General features: G+C 49.3%; 1 protein-coding gene across 2 annotated transcripts; it reads right to left on the minus strand.

Moving 5' to 3' along the window:
* Positions 1-5858: 5858 nt before the first annotated feature.
* srp19 (signal recognition particle 19) lies at positions 5859-18199 on the minus strand. 2 transcript variants are annotated; one of them, XM_056281702.1, is made up of 6 exons: positions 18152-18199; positions 18010-18076; positions 17146-17221; positions 15118-15189; positions 14782-14890; positions 5859-8152 (listed from the first exon to the last, which is right to left on the minus strand). In XM_056281702.1, the coding sequence occupies exons 1-6, from the start codon at positions 18156-18158 to the stop codon at positions 8022-8024; spliced, it is 462 nt and encodes a 153-aa protein (XP_056137677.1). In that variant the 5' UTR covers positions 18159-18199; the 3' UTR covers positions 5859-8021. The 2 variants fall into 2 exon arrangements, with proteins under 2 accessions (XP_056137677.1, XP_056137684.1); XM_056281709.1 differs by lacking the exon at positions 15118-15189.
* Between the last annotated feature and the right edge of the window lie 159 nt (positions 18200-18358).

The raw sequence follows: 18358 nt of genomic DNA on the forward strand, positions 1-18358 counted from the left end.
CACCCAGCTGACGGGCAGGACGCTGCCGGCCGCCTCCATTCCATCCAACAGGGAGCCAGGTCGGTGGCAGATTATTCCTTGGAGGTAAGGATACTCGCGGCAGACAGGGATGACACTGCGCTCAAGAGCGCGTACAGGAGGGGGCTGAGCGAGCCCATCAAAGATCTTATCGTTCGGGACCGCCCTGCCTCCTTCAACGAGCTCGTCACCCTCGCCCTCCAAATGGACGAGCGGCGCCAGGAACGCGCCCCGCGCGCTGGCCCCTCCCATAGATCAACCCCCGTCCGTCCTACCGGTGCCTTCCCTGGGTCAGCGTCCCGTGGGCTCTCTCCACCCTCACACTCCCCCTCGCAATCCTGGGTGGCTTCTGGATCCAGGCCGGAGGAGGAGCCCATGCAGTTGGGTCGGTCACGGCTCCCGCTGGAGGTTAGGGAGCAGAGGATGCGTGGCCACCTCTGCCTCTACTGCGGGAGGTCGGGCCACTACATCAAGGCCTGCCCAACTCGCCCAAAAAGACCCGGCTCACTAGTGAGGGGTGTCCTAGCGAGCCTGACGACCCTTCCTCAGCCCCAGCCCAAGAAGGAGCACAACCACCTTTTTCCGGTCACTCTCACATGGGGTAACGACTCACTGTCTGTTGGTGCACTCCTGGATTCGGGGGCGGACGAGTGTTTGATGGACATCTCGCTGGCCCGGCAGGCCGGCATTCCACTCGTCCCCCTGGACACACCCCTCACAGCCCAAGCCCTAGATGGTCGTTCACTTGGTAAGAGCACACATAGCACTGCTTCCCTCACCCTTTCGGGTAATCACGTGGAAGCTATCAGTTTCTTGGTTTTGCGCGCCCCTGGTGTTAGGAAGACCGTGGTTGGAACGGCACGATCCCTACATCTCTTGGTCTACTGGGCGGATTTTGGGTTGGAGCGTTGCGTGTCATGCCAACTGCCTTCGCTCCGCCCACTCCCCGTCCAGCGGCCTCAGACCCGTGCCTCCTCCCACGGATCTCACTGGTGTTCCTCCCATTTATCACGATTTAGTAAAGACAGTGCACTTAACCTCACCGTCCCTATGATTGTGCCATAGATCTCTTTCCCGGGGCCGCCCTTCCCACCGGTCGGTTGTATAACCTCTCCGTCCCGGAGAAGGAGGCTATGCGCAATTATATCAGAGTCCATGGCCTCAGGAATCATAAAGGGCCTCGTCTTCCCCGGTGGCAGCGGGCTTCTTTTTTGTGGCAAAGAAGGAGGGCAGCTAAATAACATCACGGTGAAAAATAAATAAACACTCCCCCTTATGAGTTCCACGTTCGAGCCACTCACTCACGCCACGGTGTTCACGAAGCTGGACCTGCGCAGCGCGTACCACCTGGTGCGCATCCGGGAAGGGGATGAATGGAAGACGGTCTTCAACACCCACCTAGGGCATTTCGAGTACCTCGTTATGCCCTTCGGCCTCACCAACGCCCCGGCCGTCTTCCAGGAGTTGGTCAACGACGTGCTCCGGGACATGCTGAACACGTTCGCGGTGGTGTACCTGGATGACATCCTCGTGTTCTCCAGGACTGAGGAGGAACACCACCAGCATGTCCACCTGGTCCTCCAACGGCTGCTGGAGAACAGGCTCTTCGTGAAAGCCGAGAAGTGCGTGTTCCACTCCGCCTCCGTGGAGTTCCTTGGCCACATCGTGGAGAAGGGGCTCGTCCGCACTGACCCCAGGAAGACCCGAGCGGTGGAGGAGTGGGCACGGCCCACTAACAGGACGCAACTCCAGCGCTTCCTGGGGTTTGCAAACTTCTACCGGCGCTTCATCAGGGGGTTCAGCCGTGTGGCTGCCCCCCTCACTGCACTCACCTCCAACCTCCGCCCCTTCTCCTGGACCTCGGAGGCAGAAGCCGCCTTCTTGGCCCTGAAGAGGCTGTTCACAGCGGCTCCGGTGCTCGCCCACCCGGACCCGTGCAGGCAGTTCATCGTGGAGGTGGACGCATCGGACACGGGCATCGGAGCCGTCCTCTCCCAGCGGTTGGAGGAGGACCAGAAGATCCACCCGTGCGCCTTCTTCTCCCGGCGTTTCAGTCCTGCGGAGAAGAATTACGACATCGGCAACAGGGAGTTGCTGGCCGTCCACGCCGCCCTAGAGGAGTGGAGACACTGGCTGGAGGGAGCAGGGCAGCCGTTCATCGTATGGTCCGATCACAAGAACCTGACCTACGTGCGGACGGCTAAGAGGCTCAACCTCAGGCGGGCGCGCTGGGCTCTCTTCTTCAGCCGGTTCGACTTCACCCTCACCTACCGCCAGGGCACCAAGAACGTCAGGGCAGACGCCCTCTCCCGTCTGTTTCCCGAGGGGTCCCCTGACGCCCCAGACATCATCCTTCCCCCGGCCCGGGTGGTGGGTGTCACCTGGGCCATCGAATCGGTGGTGAGAAGGGCCCAGCGCGCCCAGGCAATGGACCCCGGAACCGGCTATTTGTGCCTCCCTCTGTCCGGCCCCAGGTGCTGGAGTGGGGCCACTCCAGCCATCTTGCCTGCCACCCCGGTGTCTACCGAACGGCGGCTTTCATCCGCAGGGGTTTCTGGTGGCCCACCATGGAGGCAGACACCAGAGAGTTCGTGGCAGCCTGCACCACCTGCGCCCGCAGCAAGGCTCTCCATCGCCCTCCAGCAGGTCTCCTGCGCCCCCTTCCTGTCCCCGGCCGACCTTGGTCCCACATTGCCTTGGACTTTGTAACTGGCCTCCCCGTGTCCCAAGGCAATGACACCATTCTGACCATTGTCGACCGGTTTTCCAAGGCCGTCCACTTTGTTGCCCTCACCAAACTCCCCTCTGCAGCCGAGACGGCGGACCTTCTCGTCTCCCACGTCGTCCGACCCCACGGGATTCCCCTGGACATTGTCTCTGACCGTGGTCCCCAGTTCACTTCGAAGGTATGGCAGGCCTTCTGTAAGGGGATTGGGGCCACGGTCAGCCTCTCCTCCGGGTATCACCCCCAGACCAATGGGCAGGCAGAGCGGGCCAATCAAGCCCTAGAGGCGGCTTTGCGTTGCGTTACCACCAGCAACCCCGCCTCCTGGAGCAAGTACCTACCCTGGGTGGAGTACTCGCTCAACTCCATGGAGAGTTCGGCTACCGGTTTGTCCCCCTTCGACTGTTCTCTTGGCTATCAACCCCCTCTGTTCCCCCATCAGGAGTTGGAGGTGGCGGTCCCGTCCACGAGGGCCCATCTCCGCCGATGTCGGCGCGTTTGGAAGACCGCCCGGGCCGCTATGTTGCGAGCTACAGAGCGGGCCCGGCGCAGCGCCAACCGGCGGAGAGTGCCGGCTCCAGCTTATCGACCTGGCCAGAAGGTATGGCTCCTGGCCCGGGACCTGCCCTTCCCTACCCTCAACCGGAAGCTGGCTCCCCGCTACGTCGGTCCCTACACCATCGACCGCATCGTCAACCCTTCGGCGGTGCGTCTCCATCTCCCTACCTCACTCAAGATCCATCCCGTCTTCCATGTCTCGCGCCTCAAACCGGTAGCCACCTGTCCAAGCTCCTCCACCCCCCAGGGTCCTCGACGGTGGTGACATGGTCTGGGATGTCGACCAGCTGCTTGCCGTACGCCGCCGGGGGCGTGGGTACCAATACCTGGTAGACTGGGTTGGCTATGGGCCCGAGGACCGCAGCTGGGTTCCCCGGTCCTACCTGGCCGACCCCGCACTCCTGGAGGAGTTCTATCGGGCCCACCCCAACGCCATCGGACGGTCTCCCGTAGGAGGGGGGGGGGGTCCTGTTGTGGTTACACCGCCCCGAGCTGCCTCCCCGGCACGTTCAAGCCACTCCCCCAGCTCGGACGTGCCGGAAACATCCGAGCGCTCGGCTCGCGCTCTGAGGTGACGAGCACTGCACCAGGTGTTTGCCATCATCCATCAGGCACACCTGTGGCAATCAGGCAGCCTTCTACAAGAAGCCTCCCAGAACGTCTCTGTGCTTCGACGTACTGAACCCTTCGACTCTCCCTCCGCGACTTCCACTGCTCCCCGCGTCTCCCTCGTCCCCAGCGACCTTCACGTTTCTCCCCGGACCTCTCCTGCGATCTCCCCCCTTGTCCCTCTATCTGGACCCCTCCTTTCGGACCTGGACTTTCTCGGACAACCCCTCTTGGATCACGGACTGGACTCTCTTGCCAGGTGCACGCTCATTTTTTCAACACCTCCTGGTCATTTACATACCGCACCACACAGGCTAAAAACACTCACCCATAGTTATACACGCAAACCACGGGACACCACACATAGTTTATTCACACATCCCACTAACAGAACGCCTTTTTTCACCATACATTTCCCTCCCACAATAAAACCCCCCCTTTGTAGATTTTGAAGTCATCTCGTGTCTGTCTGTCTTGGGTTTCGCCACACGGGTCAGGTTCTGGTGCGCGAGCATAACAAATTCGTTTTATGTCACTTCTTTCTTTAGTAAAGAAAATCTCAAAGGCATGACGCTATGCAGTTTCTGTGTGAGTGTATGAACATTGGTGGCGTTAAATGAAAGTAAAATGCATAGTTTTTTGCAAAATAACGTGAAAATTCTCACCGACCGGGCAAGAGAGGGGGCGGGGGGCGCCATACCCTAATCTCGCCTAGGGCAACAAAATGCTTAGGGCCGGCACTGGGTCAGAAGAAGTGCAGAAGTGTCGTTCTACATGTATTTTACATGTTGGTGGCATTCAGCATCTAGATTTCATGCCACTCAGTAAAGTCAAAGTTTCTGCCACTGAGGAGCTGACCCAGCTACATAGTATTCGTGACAGACTGCTCAGGGAAACTCATGATTCATCCTATCGCATGGAGGATGTCTGTAGTCGTATTCCAGACAGACACTGATTTTTTTTTTTATTATCCAACACCATGCTCAGTCCATCGCACTGACCATCTACCTAGACTGACAGCATTATTCATTATTATTGGTGTGTGTCTTTTATGTGTACTTTTTTATTGTCTGTGGTTTAGGTAGTTTAGTAAATGATCCATGTTTAGGTAGTTTAGTAAATGATACTGGTTTAAGTAGTTCAGTAAATGATACTGGTTTAGGTAGTTTAGTAAATGATTGTGGTTTATGGCGACAGGCATTGGTGCAAGTGCATGAATACTGTGATGACATCCAGCACTTTACCTGTGGCCCCGTCCATAGGGTTAGAGGTTGTGTCAGGAAGGGCATCCGATGTAAAATTTTGCCAAATCAGTATGCGGATTGACAAGACCATATCGGATTGGTTGAGGCCCGCATTAACAACGGCCAGCATTGGTGCTGTGCCCTCACAGGGTCCTGATGGAGACTAAAATCTGCTGTGGTGACCCCTGAAAAACAAGGGAAAAGCTGAAAGAAGTAGTAGTAGTAGTCACAGTAGTAAATGATACTGGTTTAGGTAGTTTAGTAAATATAGTGGTTTGGGTAGTTTAGTAAATATATTGGTTTAGGTAATTTAGTAAATGACACTGGTTTAGGTAGTTTAGTAAATGACAGTGGTTTAGGTAGTTTAGTAAATGTTATTGGTTTAAGTAGTTTAGTAAATGATACTGGTTTAGGTAGTTTAGTAAATGATACCGGTTTAGGTAGTTTAGTAAATGATATTGGTCTAGGTAGTTTAGTAAATATTGGTTTAGGTAGTTTAGTAAATGAAACTGGTTTAGGTAGTTGTCCTCAAAGGTCACCACTGACAAGTCAGTACACTGGGCTAGAAAACACATTAGCCTGTTGTCTGAGTTGGTCTTCAGGGCAAATGTTTAGTCTGTATTGTGTCATCCTGTGTGTTGGTAAATGTAATGTGGTGGTTTTGATTGAGATGGCGTTAACAGAAGACAGATTCTGGCCTCCTGTCACGTTTGTCTTTATTGAAGTCAATTTCTCCAAACACAAAGTCCATCCAGCTTTGTATGCAAACACACTGCTTAACAGGCTGGCTGAGGAAGAGAAACAGTTCATTCATCAGGGATGTTTTCAAGACAGATAGGCCGGAGATAATGGACAAACAACCCACAGATATAAAAGACTAATTTAAATTTGTTAGAAATGTAGTGAAATCTTAAAAAAAAAACACAGAAAAAACATCCCTGTCAATAAATCCTAATTAAATCACCCAAGTGTTTGTGTCCATGTATCAGCTGACTCTGCATATCATCTGCAAATCAACATTCATTCATATGAAAGGATTTGGTTTTCTGACAGAGCTGAAGATGGACTTTAGTCACCTACATTGTTTCTTTGGTCCAAAGAGGATCAGACTGATATCCAAGGCTGTGTCTGCACTAGTTGACTGTAACTAGACGTTTCACACACCGACTGCTGTGAACACACTGAAACCTGTAACATGTCCATCTCAAACTGAGTCCACACCGCCTCAATGTGGAAGAGTTTTTTCAGCAATTTGCTTCATTGAGGAGCGGTTTGCGTCATAAAAACTCAACAGAAGTGGAAAATACCTGGCCACACACCACTGGGGTTTCGTTTAGCGATAAATCATTAATGCAAAACAAAAGCAACACCTTCACTTTTTCTACAGCAGAAACACTTTGTCTGGTTTGAAGAAATGAAGCTCTTCTGGAAATACACTTTTAACACATTCACTAAGATTACCACATTTTGATTTCTACGGCCTGCATGACGAACCAGAGAACTGAACCCAGACTAAGAATCAAGTACTAAACAGAGCAATGTTGTATGCCTGTGCTGAGGCTGATGGGAAGTTTGGGGCTCTCATGACTGATCTGCACTGTTGCCTTCCACTCAAGTCATGAACTTCATTTATTTCTGACTGCAGTATTTAGGAGGTGATGCAGTGGCCAGGCTCTAGATGAAATGGGTTCTGGGTTATAGATGGTGGATGTGAAATCCTGTGTGATGTGTACTCTGGGGTGTATTCTGGGAATTCCCAGTGAAAGCGGTAGATGACAAGTTAATAGCTGTGATATAAAACACAGAGGCTGGCCTGTTTGTCTAGTTCACACTAGTTGGTACAATCAGATGATTTACATGACAGACGAGGCACAAATAAAGTAATTTTCTAATTTGAGATCTGTTTTTTAAAACTATGTGGCTGGCTCTGAATGAGTTTTACAGGTGCTGTGAGATCTACTCAAACAAGCAGCGAAGGATTCTGGGAAACTTCTAGAGGAGGCCATTGAAGCCAAGATATTTTGGGGTTGTTTTTCCAGACGGAAAGCCTGCTCATTTCCAGACTGACAACCATGAGCTTTTGAAACTAGATTTCTGATGATATAGGCAATCACTTTATTAAAAATCAACTTAAACTTTAAATATCCAAAGAAATCGGGAGTTACGAGATTGCTTCATAACAGCACAGAACCAGAGCTGTAGTTTGGTTTTCAACAGCTGTCAAAGTCCAAATAGACCAGCAGGAGGTCATAGTGGATCTGCTGGACAGAAACCTTGTAAAAAAAAAAAAAAGCCATCGCTGAGTCAAAACCTCCATTCAGGAACAAACAGCACATCTGTCCACTCAGAGAGAAGAGGAGTCTTGTAGCTGTGGGTTCCTGAAAGACTTGATTTGAGGAATCAAAGACCAAAAAAAGTAAAAAAAAAAATTAAAAAAAAGATAATCAGCATAATGCACATTAAGACACTCCCAACAATTGATTCTATCATTTGTCTCTTAAACAGGGGATGTTTATTTGATGAAATTTATTGACGATAAAGCTGAATTTTATTTCCTGTCACAACCCGTTAGTCCTGCGTTCTGTATCAAACCGTCGTTGGACTGAAACGTCTTTACTCCAGAAAGTAAAAAAAAAACAAAAAAAAAACTAAATGTCCATCAAACTACTAAACATGACATGAATGCATTTCATGGGCCAACAATCTTGAAACTTACTCAGCGAGTAGAAACCCCCACTAATCTTGAATGAAAGTTGAATGTTAAAGTTATGAGGGTTTCAGTTAGGGGGATCTGTCCCAGACGTTAGTCTGAACAGTCAACTGACAATAAACTCCAAAATGATTAATGGTTTAAGAAAAAAAAAGTTCTACTTCTTCTTTTTCTTGCTTTTCTTCCCTCCTTCACCCTGCTGGGAGCTGCTGTCTCCTCCTCCGCCCTTCTGCGTGCGGGTCTTCAGCTTGGGAATCATCTCTGCTACGTAGAACATCACCTCTTTACCTGCAGACACCATTCAGCAGGTCAACACTTCATTCAGCAGCTCAAACACTTCATTCAGCAGGTCAACACATCCGCCAGGGCCACACCAGCCATGACACATCTGCTGCAGCACAGCGCCTCCATTATTACCAACTGAAGCTGCTACGCTGACCACGGGAGCTGCATGGGCATCGCGCTGTTGATCTCTCATGGACGCGCAGATATGTCGCGACCATGTCGTGACTGTGGCCCATGTGGCCCTGGGTGTCCGTTTGACAACAAACACTTTCAGGCTGGTTTGAAGCTGAATTAAGCTATATCGCATCTTCCACTGATTCCGAGCTATCTATCCATCTGTCTGTGTCTAGCTTTTTGTTCCGTCTATCTATCCAACCTCAAATCTTCACTGGGCTAAATGGTACACAGGAAGTTGTCAAGCTACTGATGCAAAATGCATTCAGGTCATCAAAGTCTGTATGTATAAACTTAGACTAATATCTCAACTTTAATTCACATCTTATCTTTAGAGTTCAGTAAACAAAAATATTTCCATTTCTGAAATTCTTGAATTTCTGAATATTTCATTTCATTCAGAGTACTGCTGGCATCGTGTGTGGCTGCCGCTTCTCCCTCTCGTGGCCACCCCCCATTCCCATCCTACCCCTGTATGTTCATGTTGTTTATCTGTTGTCTTGTTTCACCCCGTTTATTGTAAAGCAACTCTGAGTGTTAGAAAAGCGCTATGTAGGTCCGCGGTGGTGTAGCGGTCTAAGCATCGGCTTTGTGTCGATGCAGTTGCCCACTGGGGACTGGGGTTCGCGCCCCGGTCTCGTCAGATCCGACTATGGCCGGACTCGATGAAGCAACAATCATTGGCAACGCTGTCTTTGGGAGGGGGGCGGAGTCGGCTTGTGTTCGTCACGTGAATGCATCTCTGTGTGTGTCAGAAAAAACAGTGGTTCGGCCTGGAGTCGCCTTGTCACGAAAGTGGGGAGGCGTCTCCTTCGAGACTGCCGGCCGGAGAGATGCAGTTGGCGAACGCATGCAGTACGAGGGTGGGTGTTTGAATTAAAATAGGGATCGATTGGCCACTAAATTGGGAGAAAAAAGGGAAAAATCAGAAATGAATTTATTAAAAAAGAAAAGCGCTATGTAAGATTGATTTATTATTATTATTATTCATTCATTCATTCATCATCAGCCACTTTTCCGAGGTCAGGTCACGGTGGCAGCAAGCTAAGTAGGGCACTCCAGACGTCCCCAGCAATGCCCTCCAGCTCCTCCTGGGGGATCCCAAGGCATTCCCTGGCCAGATTGGACATGTAGTCCCTCCAGCAAGTTCTGGGTCTACCCCGGGGTCTCCTCCCAGTTGGCCGTGCCCAGTAAACCTCCAACAGAAGGTGCCCAGGGGGCAACCTAATCAGATGCCCGAACAATCTCAACTGGCTCATTTCGATGCAAAGGAGCAGTGGCTCTACTCCAAGCTCCCTCCGGATGTCCGAGCTCCTCACCCCAAGGCTGAGCCCAGATACCCTGTGGAGGAAACTCATTTCAGCCACTTGTATCTGCGATCTCACTCTTTCGGTCACTACCCAAAGCTCATGACCATAGGTGAGGGTTGGAATGAAAACTGACTGGTAAATTGAGAGCTTTGCCTTCCAACTCAGCTCCCTCTTCACCATAATGGTCCAGTACAATGTCTGCATTTGTGCTGATGCTGCAACAATCCACCTGTCAATCTCCCGCTCCATCCTACCCTACTCGTGAACCAGACCCTGAGATACTTGAACTCCTTCACTTGAGGCAACAACTCATCCCCAACCCGGAGGGAGCAATCCACCATTTTTCGGTAGAGACCCATGGCCTCAGACTTGGAGGTGCGGACTCTCATCCCAGCCATTTCACACTTAGCTGCAAACCGCCCCACTGCGTGCCAGAGGTCGCATTCTGATGAAGCCAACAAAACCACATCATCTGCGATGAGCAGAGATGCAATTCTGAGGTTCCCAAAACAGACACACTCCTCACCTTGGCTGCGCCTTGAGATCCTGTCCATGAATATCACAAACAGAATCAGAGACAAGGGACAACCTTGGCGGAGTCCGACACCCACCGAAAACGTGTTCGACTTTGTGCCAAGAATGCAGACACAGCTCTCACTTTGGTTAATACAAGGACCGGATGGCTTGTAGCAACTGCCCCGGTACCCCATAGTCCCGCAGTACCCCCCACAGAGTGCCCCGGGGTACACGGTCGTAAGCCTTCTCCAAGTCCACAAAACACATGTAGACTGGCTGGTCAAACTCCCATGCCCCCCTCAGCACTTCCGCAAGGGTAAAGAGTTGATCCATTGTTCCATGGCCAGGATGGAATCCGCATTGTTCCTCCTGGATCCAAGGTTCGACAATTGGTCGGAGCCTCCTTTCAAGCACCCTAGAGTAGACTTTCCCAGAGAGGCTGAGCAATGTGATGCCTCAATAATTGGAGCACACCCTCCGGTCCCCCTTTTTGAATATGGGAACCACCACCCCAGTCTGTCACACCACAAGTACTGTCCCCGACCTCCACGCGACACTGAAGAGGCGTGTCAACCAAGACAGCCCAACAATGTCCAAAGCCTTCAGCATCTCAGGGTGAATCTCATCCACGCCTGACGCCTTGCCACCAAGGAGCTTTTTAACTACCTCAGAGACCTCTGCCAGGGATATGAGTGGGGCTTCCCCCGAGTCTTCAGACTCTACCTCCTCCGCTGAGGACGTGTTAGTCGGGTTCATGAGCTCCTCAAAGTATTCTTTCCACTGCTCGACAACATCCCCAGTCCGGGTCAACAGTTCCCCTCCCCGGCTGTACACAGCCTGAGTCAAGTCCTGTTTCCCCTTCCTGAGTCGCTGGATGGTTTGCCAGAACTTCCTTGAGGCCAACCGAAAGTCCTCCTCCGTAACCTCGCCGAACTCCTCCCACGCCCAAGTGTTTGCTTTTGTGACCGCCGAAGTGGCAGCCCTTCTGGCCTCCTGGTACCTGTCTGCTGCTTCAGGAGACCCCTGGGCCAACCAAGTCCGAAAGGCGTCCTTCTTCAGCCTGGCGGCTTCCCTCACTGCCAGTGTCCACCAGCGGGTTCTTAGGTTGCCACCTCGACAGGCATCGATGACCTTATGACCACAGCTCCTGCCTACTGCCTCTACAATAGAGGCTTTGAACACGGCCCACTCAGACCCCATGTCCCCAGCCTCCCTCGGGATACACGAGAACTTCTTCCAGAGGTGGGAGTTGAAGACCTCACAGACAGGGGCCTCCGCCAGATGTTCCCAGTTCACCCTCACTACACGTTTGGGTTTGCCAGGTCTGTCCGGCAGCCTTCCCCGCCATCTGATCCAACTCACCACCAGGTGGTGATCAGGTGACAGCTCTGCTCCTCTCTTCACCCGAGTGTCCAAAATATACGGCCGCAGATCTGATGATACGACCACAAAGTCTATCATCGATCTTCGGCCTAAGGTATTCTGGCACCAAGTACACTTATGAACTACCTTATGTTCGAACATGGCGTTTGTTATTGCCAATCCATGACTCACACAGAAATCCAATAACAAGACACTGCTCGGGTTCAGATCGGGGAGGCCGTTCCTCCCAAACACGCCCCTCCAGGTTTCTCCATCATTGCCCACATGAGTGTTGAAGTCCCCGAACAGAACTATAGAGTGCCGAGGTGAAGCGCTATCCAAGACACCACCCAGAGACTCCAAGAAGGCCAGATACTCCAAACTGCTATTTGGTGCATAAGCACACACAACAGTCAGAGCCTATCCCCCAGTGACTCAAAGTTGTATAGAGGCAACCCTCTCATTCCCCAGGGAGAACTCCAACACAGCAGCACTCAACCGGGGACTTGTGAGTATCCCCGCACCCATCCGGCGCCTGTCACCTTGGCCAACTCCGGAAAAGTAACGAGTCCAGCCCCTCTCCAGGTGTTTGGTACCAGAGCCCATGTTCTGTGTGGAGGTGAGCCCAACTATATCTAGTTGGTACCGCTCCACCTCCCACACCAGCTCAGGATCCTTCCCTGCCAGAGAGGTGACATTCCACGTCCCGAGGACCAATTTGCAATGCCGGAAGTCGGCATGCGCCGGGTCCCGCCACCCAGCCTGCATTGCATCCTACGCCAATGCTCATCCCCGCGTGTGGTGGTGGCTCCATGTTGTTTTTTCGGGCTGGGCCCGACCGGGCCTCATGGGCCAAGACCCGGCCACCAGATGCTTGCTGGCGAGCTCCCCTCCCGGGTCTGGCTCCAGGAGGGGGCCCCGGTTTCTCTTTTCCGGGCAAGGTGCTGTAACTCTGCTGGTGTAAATTCATTTGGATTTTTTGGGACTCGTTCTTAGTCTGCCCCTCCCCTGGAACCAATTTGCCTTGGGAGACCCTACCAGGGGCTACTGCCCCCGACAACACAGCTTCCAGGATCACCAGGACACACAAACCCCTCCACCACGTTAAGGTGACGATTCTCAGAGGAGTACTATTATTCCTCTGAGAACCGTCACCTTAACGTGAAAAAAAAAATTATTATTTATTTTTATTTAGAGCATCTGTTGTACTGTTAAACTCTGAAGACAACTGACATGCTGAACATGATGCAAAAAGTGCAATATCTATATTCTTCAATTAACAAACATTATCAATTTCAAGACTATCATCCCTGCCAAACTAACCACCAAACTCCTCTCACTTGGCCTCAACCCCTCCCTCTGTAACTGGACCCTGGACATCCTGAGCAACAGGCCTCAGTCTGTTAGGTTAGGTGACCACACCTCCTCCACCCTGACTTTAAGCACAGGTGCCCCTAAAGGCTGTGTTCTGAGCCCCCTCCTTTTCTCCCTCTTTACCCATGACTGCCTGCCAACTCACCCCTCAAATGTAATAGTTAAGTTTGTGGATGACACCACAGTCGTTGACCGTATCACCAACAATGACGAGACGGCCTACAGGGACGAGATTCAGCACCTCACATCTTGATGCGATTCAGCACCTCACATCACATCTTGTGCACCACCAACAATCTTGTTCTCAATGTGCAGAAGACGAAGGAGCTGATTGTGGACTTCAGGAGGTCTAGAAGCTGCAGCCACTCCCCCATATACATCAATGTGGTGGAAGTGGAGCATGTCTCCAGCTTTAAATTCCTTGGAGTCCACATCAGCGAGGACCTCCCCTGGACATCAAACATCCAGGCCCTTGGGGAAAAGGCCCAACAACGCCTGTATTTCCTAAGGAGGCTGAGGAACGTCCGTCTATCCCCCAAAATTCTCACCAATTTCGACCACTGCACCATAGAGAGCATCCTGACCACCTGCATCTCAATGTGGTATGGTAACTGCACATCAGTAGACCAGAAAGCTCAGCAGCAGGTCATCAAGGTGGCCCAGCATATCACCGGTACCCAGCTCCCAGCAATAAAAGACATTTATCACAAACTAGAGATGCACCGATCGATCGGCACGCGACCGGAATTGGCCGATTTTAAGCTGATCGGCCTTGACTCGTGCTCAGCCGGTCAGACGCATATATCTGATTCTGTGCCGATTAATTAGGGCTACGTGCATGTGCCGCACGATGGTGCATATGCGACGTTGCACGCACACCAAGGCAGCGAGACAGATCAGGGCTGCAACCTCACACACGCAAGCCAAAATGTCGGTAGTGCGGAAATTTTTCACCGTTGATGAAGAAGACACAAAGCTCGCAGTTTGCAACACATGCAAGATTAAAATAAGATACGGAGGATTAATGTTGAAAACGTTTGGAACCACAAACTTAATCAGACACTTAAGAAACCACCACCCGGTGAGTATGCCAAATTTGATGAAGCTAACCAAGGCAAGGTAGCCAAAACTGCGGGAAAAAAGAGCAACGAGCCAGCCGCAAACCAGCAGCCCATGCTACCATTCTAAACACACAACGAAAAGTGCAAAATAATTTCGCGGAAAATTATGAGGTTCATAGCTTTGGAAGTTACAAAAATGTTTGTGTTTGCTGTCAATTATTGTTCTTAGAAAAAAAAATCGGAATCGGCCAAAATCGGAATCGGCAGGTCAGACTACTAACAAATGGGAAATTGGAATGGGTCAAGAAAATTTAAATCGGTGCATCTCTATCACAAACGCTGCCTTCGAAAGGGTCTCAGCATCAGCAGAGATCCCACCCACCCCAACCATGGACTGTTCTTCCCCCTGTGCTCTGGGAGGCGCTACAGAAGCCTCAGAGCCTGCACTACAAGGCTCAAAAACAGCTTCCCCAAGCTGTTGCCCACCTGAACCTGGCTACCCACTGGATTTCTGTAGATATTTTTAAATATTTTGTACACTTGCTCTTTTTTAACTTATTTTTATCTTTCGGTCTTCATGTGTGTACATCTTATACTGTGTTTGCTGTGTTTGTCTGTGTCTGTCTTGCACTGTTTGGCGAAACCGCAGCCCTTATTTCATTTTTAACATGTGCCTGCACATTGTTTTTAATGACAATACATTGAATTGAATTTTGATCCATGATCATGCTCACCTTTTGCATTTAACCTGTCAATGTGTCCTGCACATTTGATCTTTCTCTCTCTCTCACACACACACACACACACACACACACACACACACACACGTACGTACGAGAGGTGAACTTGTCCTGACAGAAGCTGCCATCTTCCTGTTTGAGTTGAACTCTGACCCGACCTCTGAACTGAACATCTCTGTTCCACTCTCTTGGGTGCATCTTGTTCTAAAACACACACACACACACACACACAGAAAACATGCAATCGGAAAGAAAAACATGACAGATCATTTGAAGTAGGGTAGCAGTAGTAGAAACCACAGTACAATATCACAGATGTTGGGACATTGTAGACCGACTCAACGGTAAGTAACACACACACACATACAACCACACACACACACACACACAACATAAAACAGTTCGACATCCCAAAAAACTTATTGGTCAACCTCCACGTAGACGTTCATCCCAGCAGCGGTGAGAACATCTCTGATCTCAGCACACGTTGGATTTTCCACACCCTGACAGAATTACAACAGAGACATTAGAGACATGTTTCTATCAGAGCCCCATACACAGTAATTTAGTGAAAACTTTAGGATTCTAAGAAAAAAAAGGAAAACTTTGGGCCATGGGACTGCTGCATTTTAGTAGTCGTCAACTACTCCGAAAAACTAGTCAACAGGTCGATTACTCACGGGAGATATGTCACATTTTTTCATCTGATAACAATGATCAATTCTTGTAAAAAAAAAGTCTGAAATACAACCAGTAAAGGGTTAATTCATGTAGGCGGGACCAACCTGGTTGTAGATGAAATAGCAGAGTCCTCGATTGGTTCCAATAGGCTGTTTATAAATTAGCCGCAATCTGATTGGATTAAAGCCCCAGCATGCTTGTTTGAGCTGGAAAGTTTGACTGCAGTAACAACACGACTGCTTTCTTGCAGGTGTTTCGGCTTAACCAGTAATGTTCTGGTTGGTCGGGCGTCTCTACAGATACAATTGGCCGTGTCTGCGGTAGGGAAGCTGGATGTGGGTATGTGTCCTTGTCGCTGCACTAGCGCCTCCTCTGGTCGGCCAGGGCGCCTGTTGAGAGGGGAGGGGGAACTGGGGGGAGTAGCGTGATCCTCCCACGCGCTATGTCCCCCTGGTGAAACTCCTCACTGTCAGGTGAAAAGAAGCGGCTGGCGACTCCACATGTATGGGAGGAGGCATGTGGTAGTCTGCAGCCCTCCCCGGATCAGCAAAGGGGTTGGAGCAGCGACCCAGACTGCTCGGAAGAGTGGGGTAATTGGCCAGATACAATTGGGGAGAAAAAGGAGGAAAAAATCCCAAAAAAGAAGAGCCTGAAAGGTACTGACTCCTGCAGCCACAAACATTTCACTTGCACTACACCATCTAGCTCTTTTTAGTAGTATTTTCATAGCATCATTATAAGCTCCTCGAAGCCTCTGCAGGCTTGCTTTTGTGTAGTTTGACCACAGGTGTGCAGTATAAAGTGGTGCACAATATGCTCTGAACAGAGACATCTTCACACTAACTGAACAAATACCAAACTTACGTGAGAGAGCGTTTGCTTGTGTATACATCTTAACATTACAGGTTAAATGATCGAATATGGGTCACTTTCCGATTTTAAGGAAATAATAAAATACAGCTGCACTGCCAGCTGCAGTTTGTTTCCCACATTATAAGACGCATTACGAGAGTCTTGCTGAGCGCAATTTAACTTTCATAAAAGGTTAGCGTAGATATTAAACATGGATGAGTATTCAAAACTGACCAAAGTAAAAGTAAAGGCTTTTAGGAAGACATGGTTCTGTTGATGCTCTTAACAGCTGCCATCACTAAAGTCACCAGTTAACATGGTCACTTGTTAAACCGTAACATGGGGATAGCAGGAGTCTTTCCTTCTCTAAATACCTTAAATTCTGTTTGTTTATTTAACATGGCGTAACGTAGAAAGTGATTCTGTTTATTTAACATGAAATAACGTAGAAAGTTATTGTTTATTTAACATGGCATGACGTAGAAAGTGATTGTTTATTTAACATGACATAATGTAGAAAATAATTGTTCCTACAGGTCTATGCCGAAACCACAGCGCCTCCAGCTGCATATCAGCTGTAGATGCATTGCCCGTGATTTATTACTACACAGTGCTAAAACCACAGATTAGTCTACAAATATGCGGTGTCAACGGGTGACTGATAGTTGACTATTCTGTGAAACCTCTAATGTGTTCTTGTCTTCTCACTCTGGATGAGAGAATGCAGTCCTGCTGAACAACAGTGTCGGTGTCGTGATGCCAGTCCATTCCAACTCAACTGAAAACTAAAGTTTTTCTTCAGCAAAGTCACTAAAGCCCATATTGGTTATGTTTGCTGGTTTCATTGATAAATTCATGTAATAGTAGCATCACAACAAGATAACACCTGATAATAATACTAAAAACATGTTTTTTTTAAAAATCACCTTCTCTGTGGGAATCCTGCGCCCCTCGGCCAGGGTCTTCTTACTGTTGATGTAGACTGGATACAAGCAGATAAACCTGCAAACACAAACAGACTCACACACCGGCACATGCAACACTTCAGCAGAAGAAACTTCCTCTGGTTTAAGCAAAAAAACAAAAAAACAAAAAACACCAAAAAAAAACATGAATCCAGTCTTTTAGTTCAACAAGCATGTAACAGGCTGAGTAGTTTAAATATTAGCTTAATAACCTCAAAATGATGACCAGAAACCTCATGAAACCTTCCAGCCATAGGCTTGAATCGATACACTTAAAAAAAACTTTTATATTTCCACCGCCATTTATCAGTTTTTAATTCTGTCGTGTGAAGTACTCTGTAACCATGAGTAGATAAGTCCTATAAAAGTAACTAAATACAAATAAAAGTAAATGTGTTCTGGCCAGTCGAAAATAGTTCATTAAAACTCAGCAGCCACCAAGTCATACGGTGCTCTTTTCAGTGCTGAGCCACGGGTGAACAAATAATCACCATCATAGCCAAAGAAAGCATCATATTGGAAACAATGACGCGAATGTAAAACGACCACCATACACTGACTTGTGTCGAAAATACCAGCTTATATATAAGACGCCAGTACGATAGTACAACTAATTGGCGTTAAACGTATGTTGGCAGTAATGCCATCTCAGCAATATTACAAATCTACCGTAAAATTAAGATCATATAGATTATGTGAACCGAGCAGAAATATTTGGTGATTAAACTGAACCGGGTTAGTTCTACGTAATATTTCGCAAGCAGCAGGACCTAGCGCTGGTTAGCTCTGCTAGGCTAACGAGCTAGCTGAGGAATATTATCCTACCTCTCTCTGTCAGAAGGACTTTTACTCAGATGAGCCATTTTTGGATAAAAATGTACTTCTTCTGACTCTAAAAGAGTAGATTACAGCTGGTTATGAAAAACAAAACAAAAAAAACTAGAGCAGGATTTGTTCTATGACGCACCGGCCATATGGCTTCACTGTACCGCCATACTGACTGTTGACAACTGCGTGACGTGCTTGATTTTATGATCGGAGTGTGCCGGTTTTGTTTGGGGTTTCGTTAGCGCCGCCCAGCAGGTCTGCGGTCCTTTTTTTGTAAATCAAACTCATCCAGTGACAATGAAACGAACGACCACTTTGTTCGCCATAGGTTCACTGGACAGGAATT

Source organism: Lampris incognitus, chromosome 1, assembly GCF_029633865.1.
Source record: "Lampris incognitus isolate fLamInc1 chromosome 1, fLamInc1.hap2, whole genome shotgun sequence".
In the NCBI taxonomy this organism is placed as follows: Eukaryota; Metazoa; Chordata; class Actinopteri; order Lampriformes; family Lampridae; genus Lampris; species Lampris incognitus.

Bases quoted from the DNA above. Each gene is read 5' to 3' on its own strand.
- srp19 (XM_056281702.1), bottom strand. The intron at 17,222-18,009 runs GTAGGATAATAT...TTGTGTTTGCAG, and splicing joins AGTCCTTCTGACAGAGAGAG to GTTTATCTGCTTGTATCCAG. The intron at 15,190-17,145 runs GTGATTTTTAAA...TAATTCTGTCAG, and splicing joins GCAGGATTCCCACAGAGAAG to GGTGTGGAAAATCCAACGTG.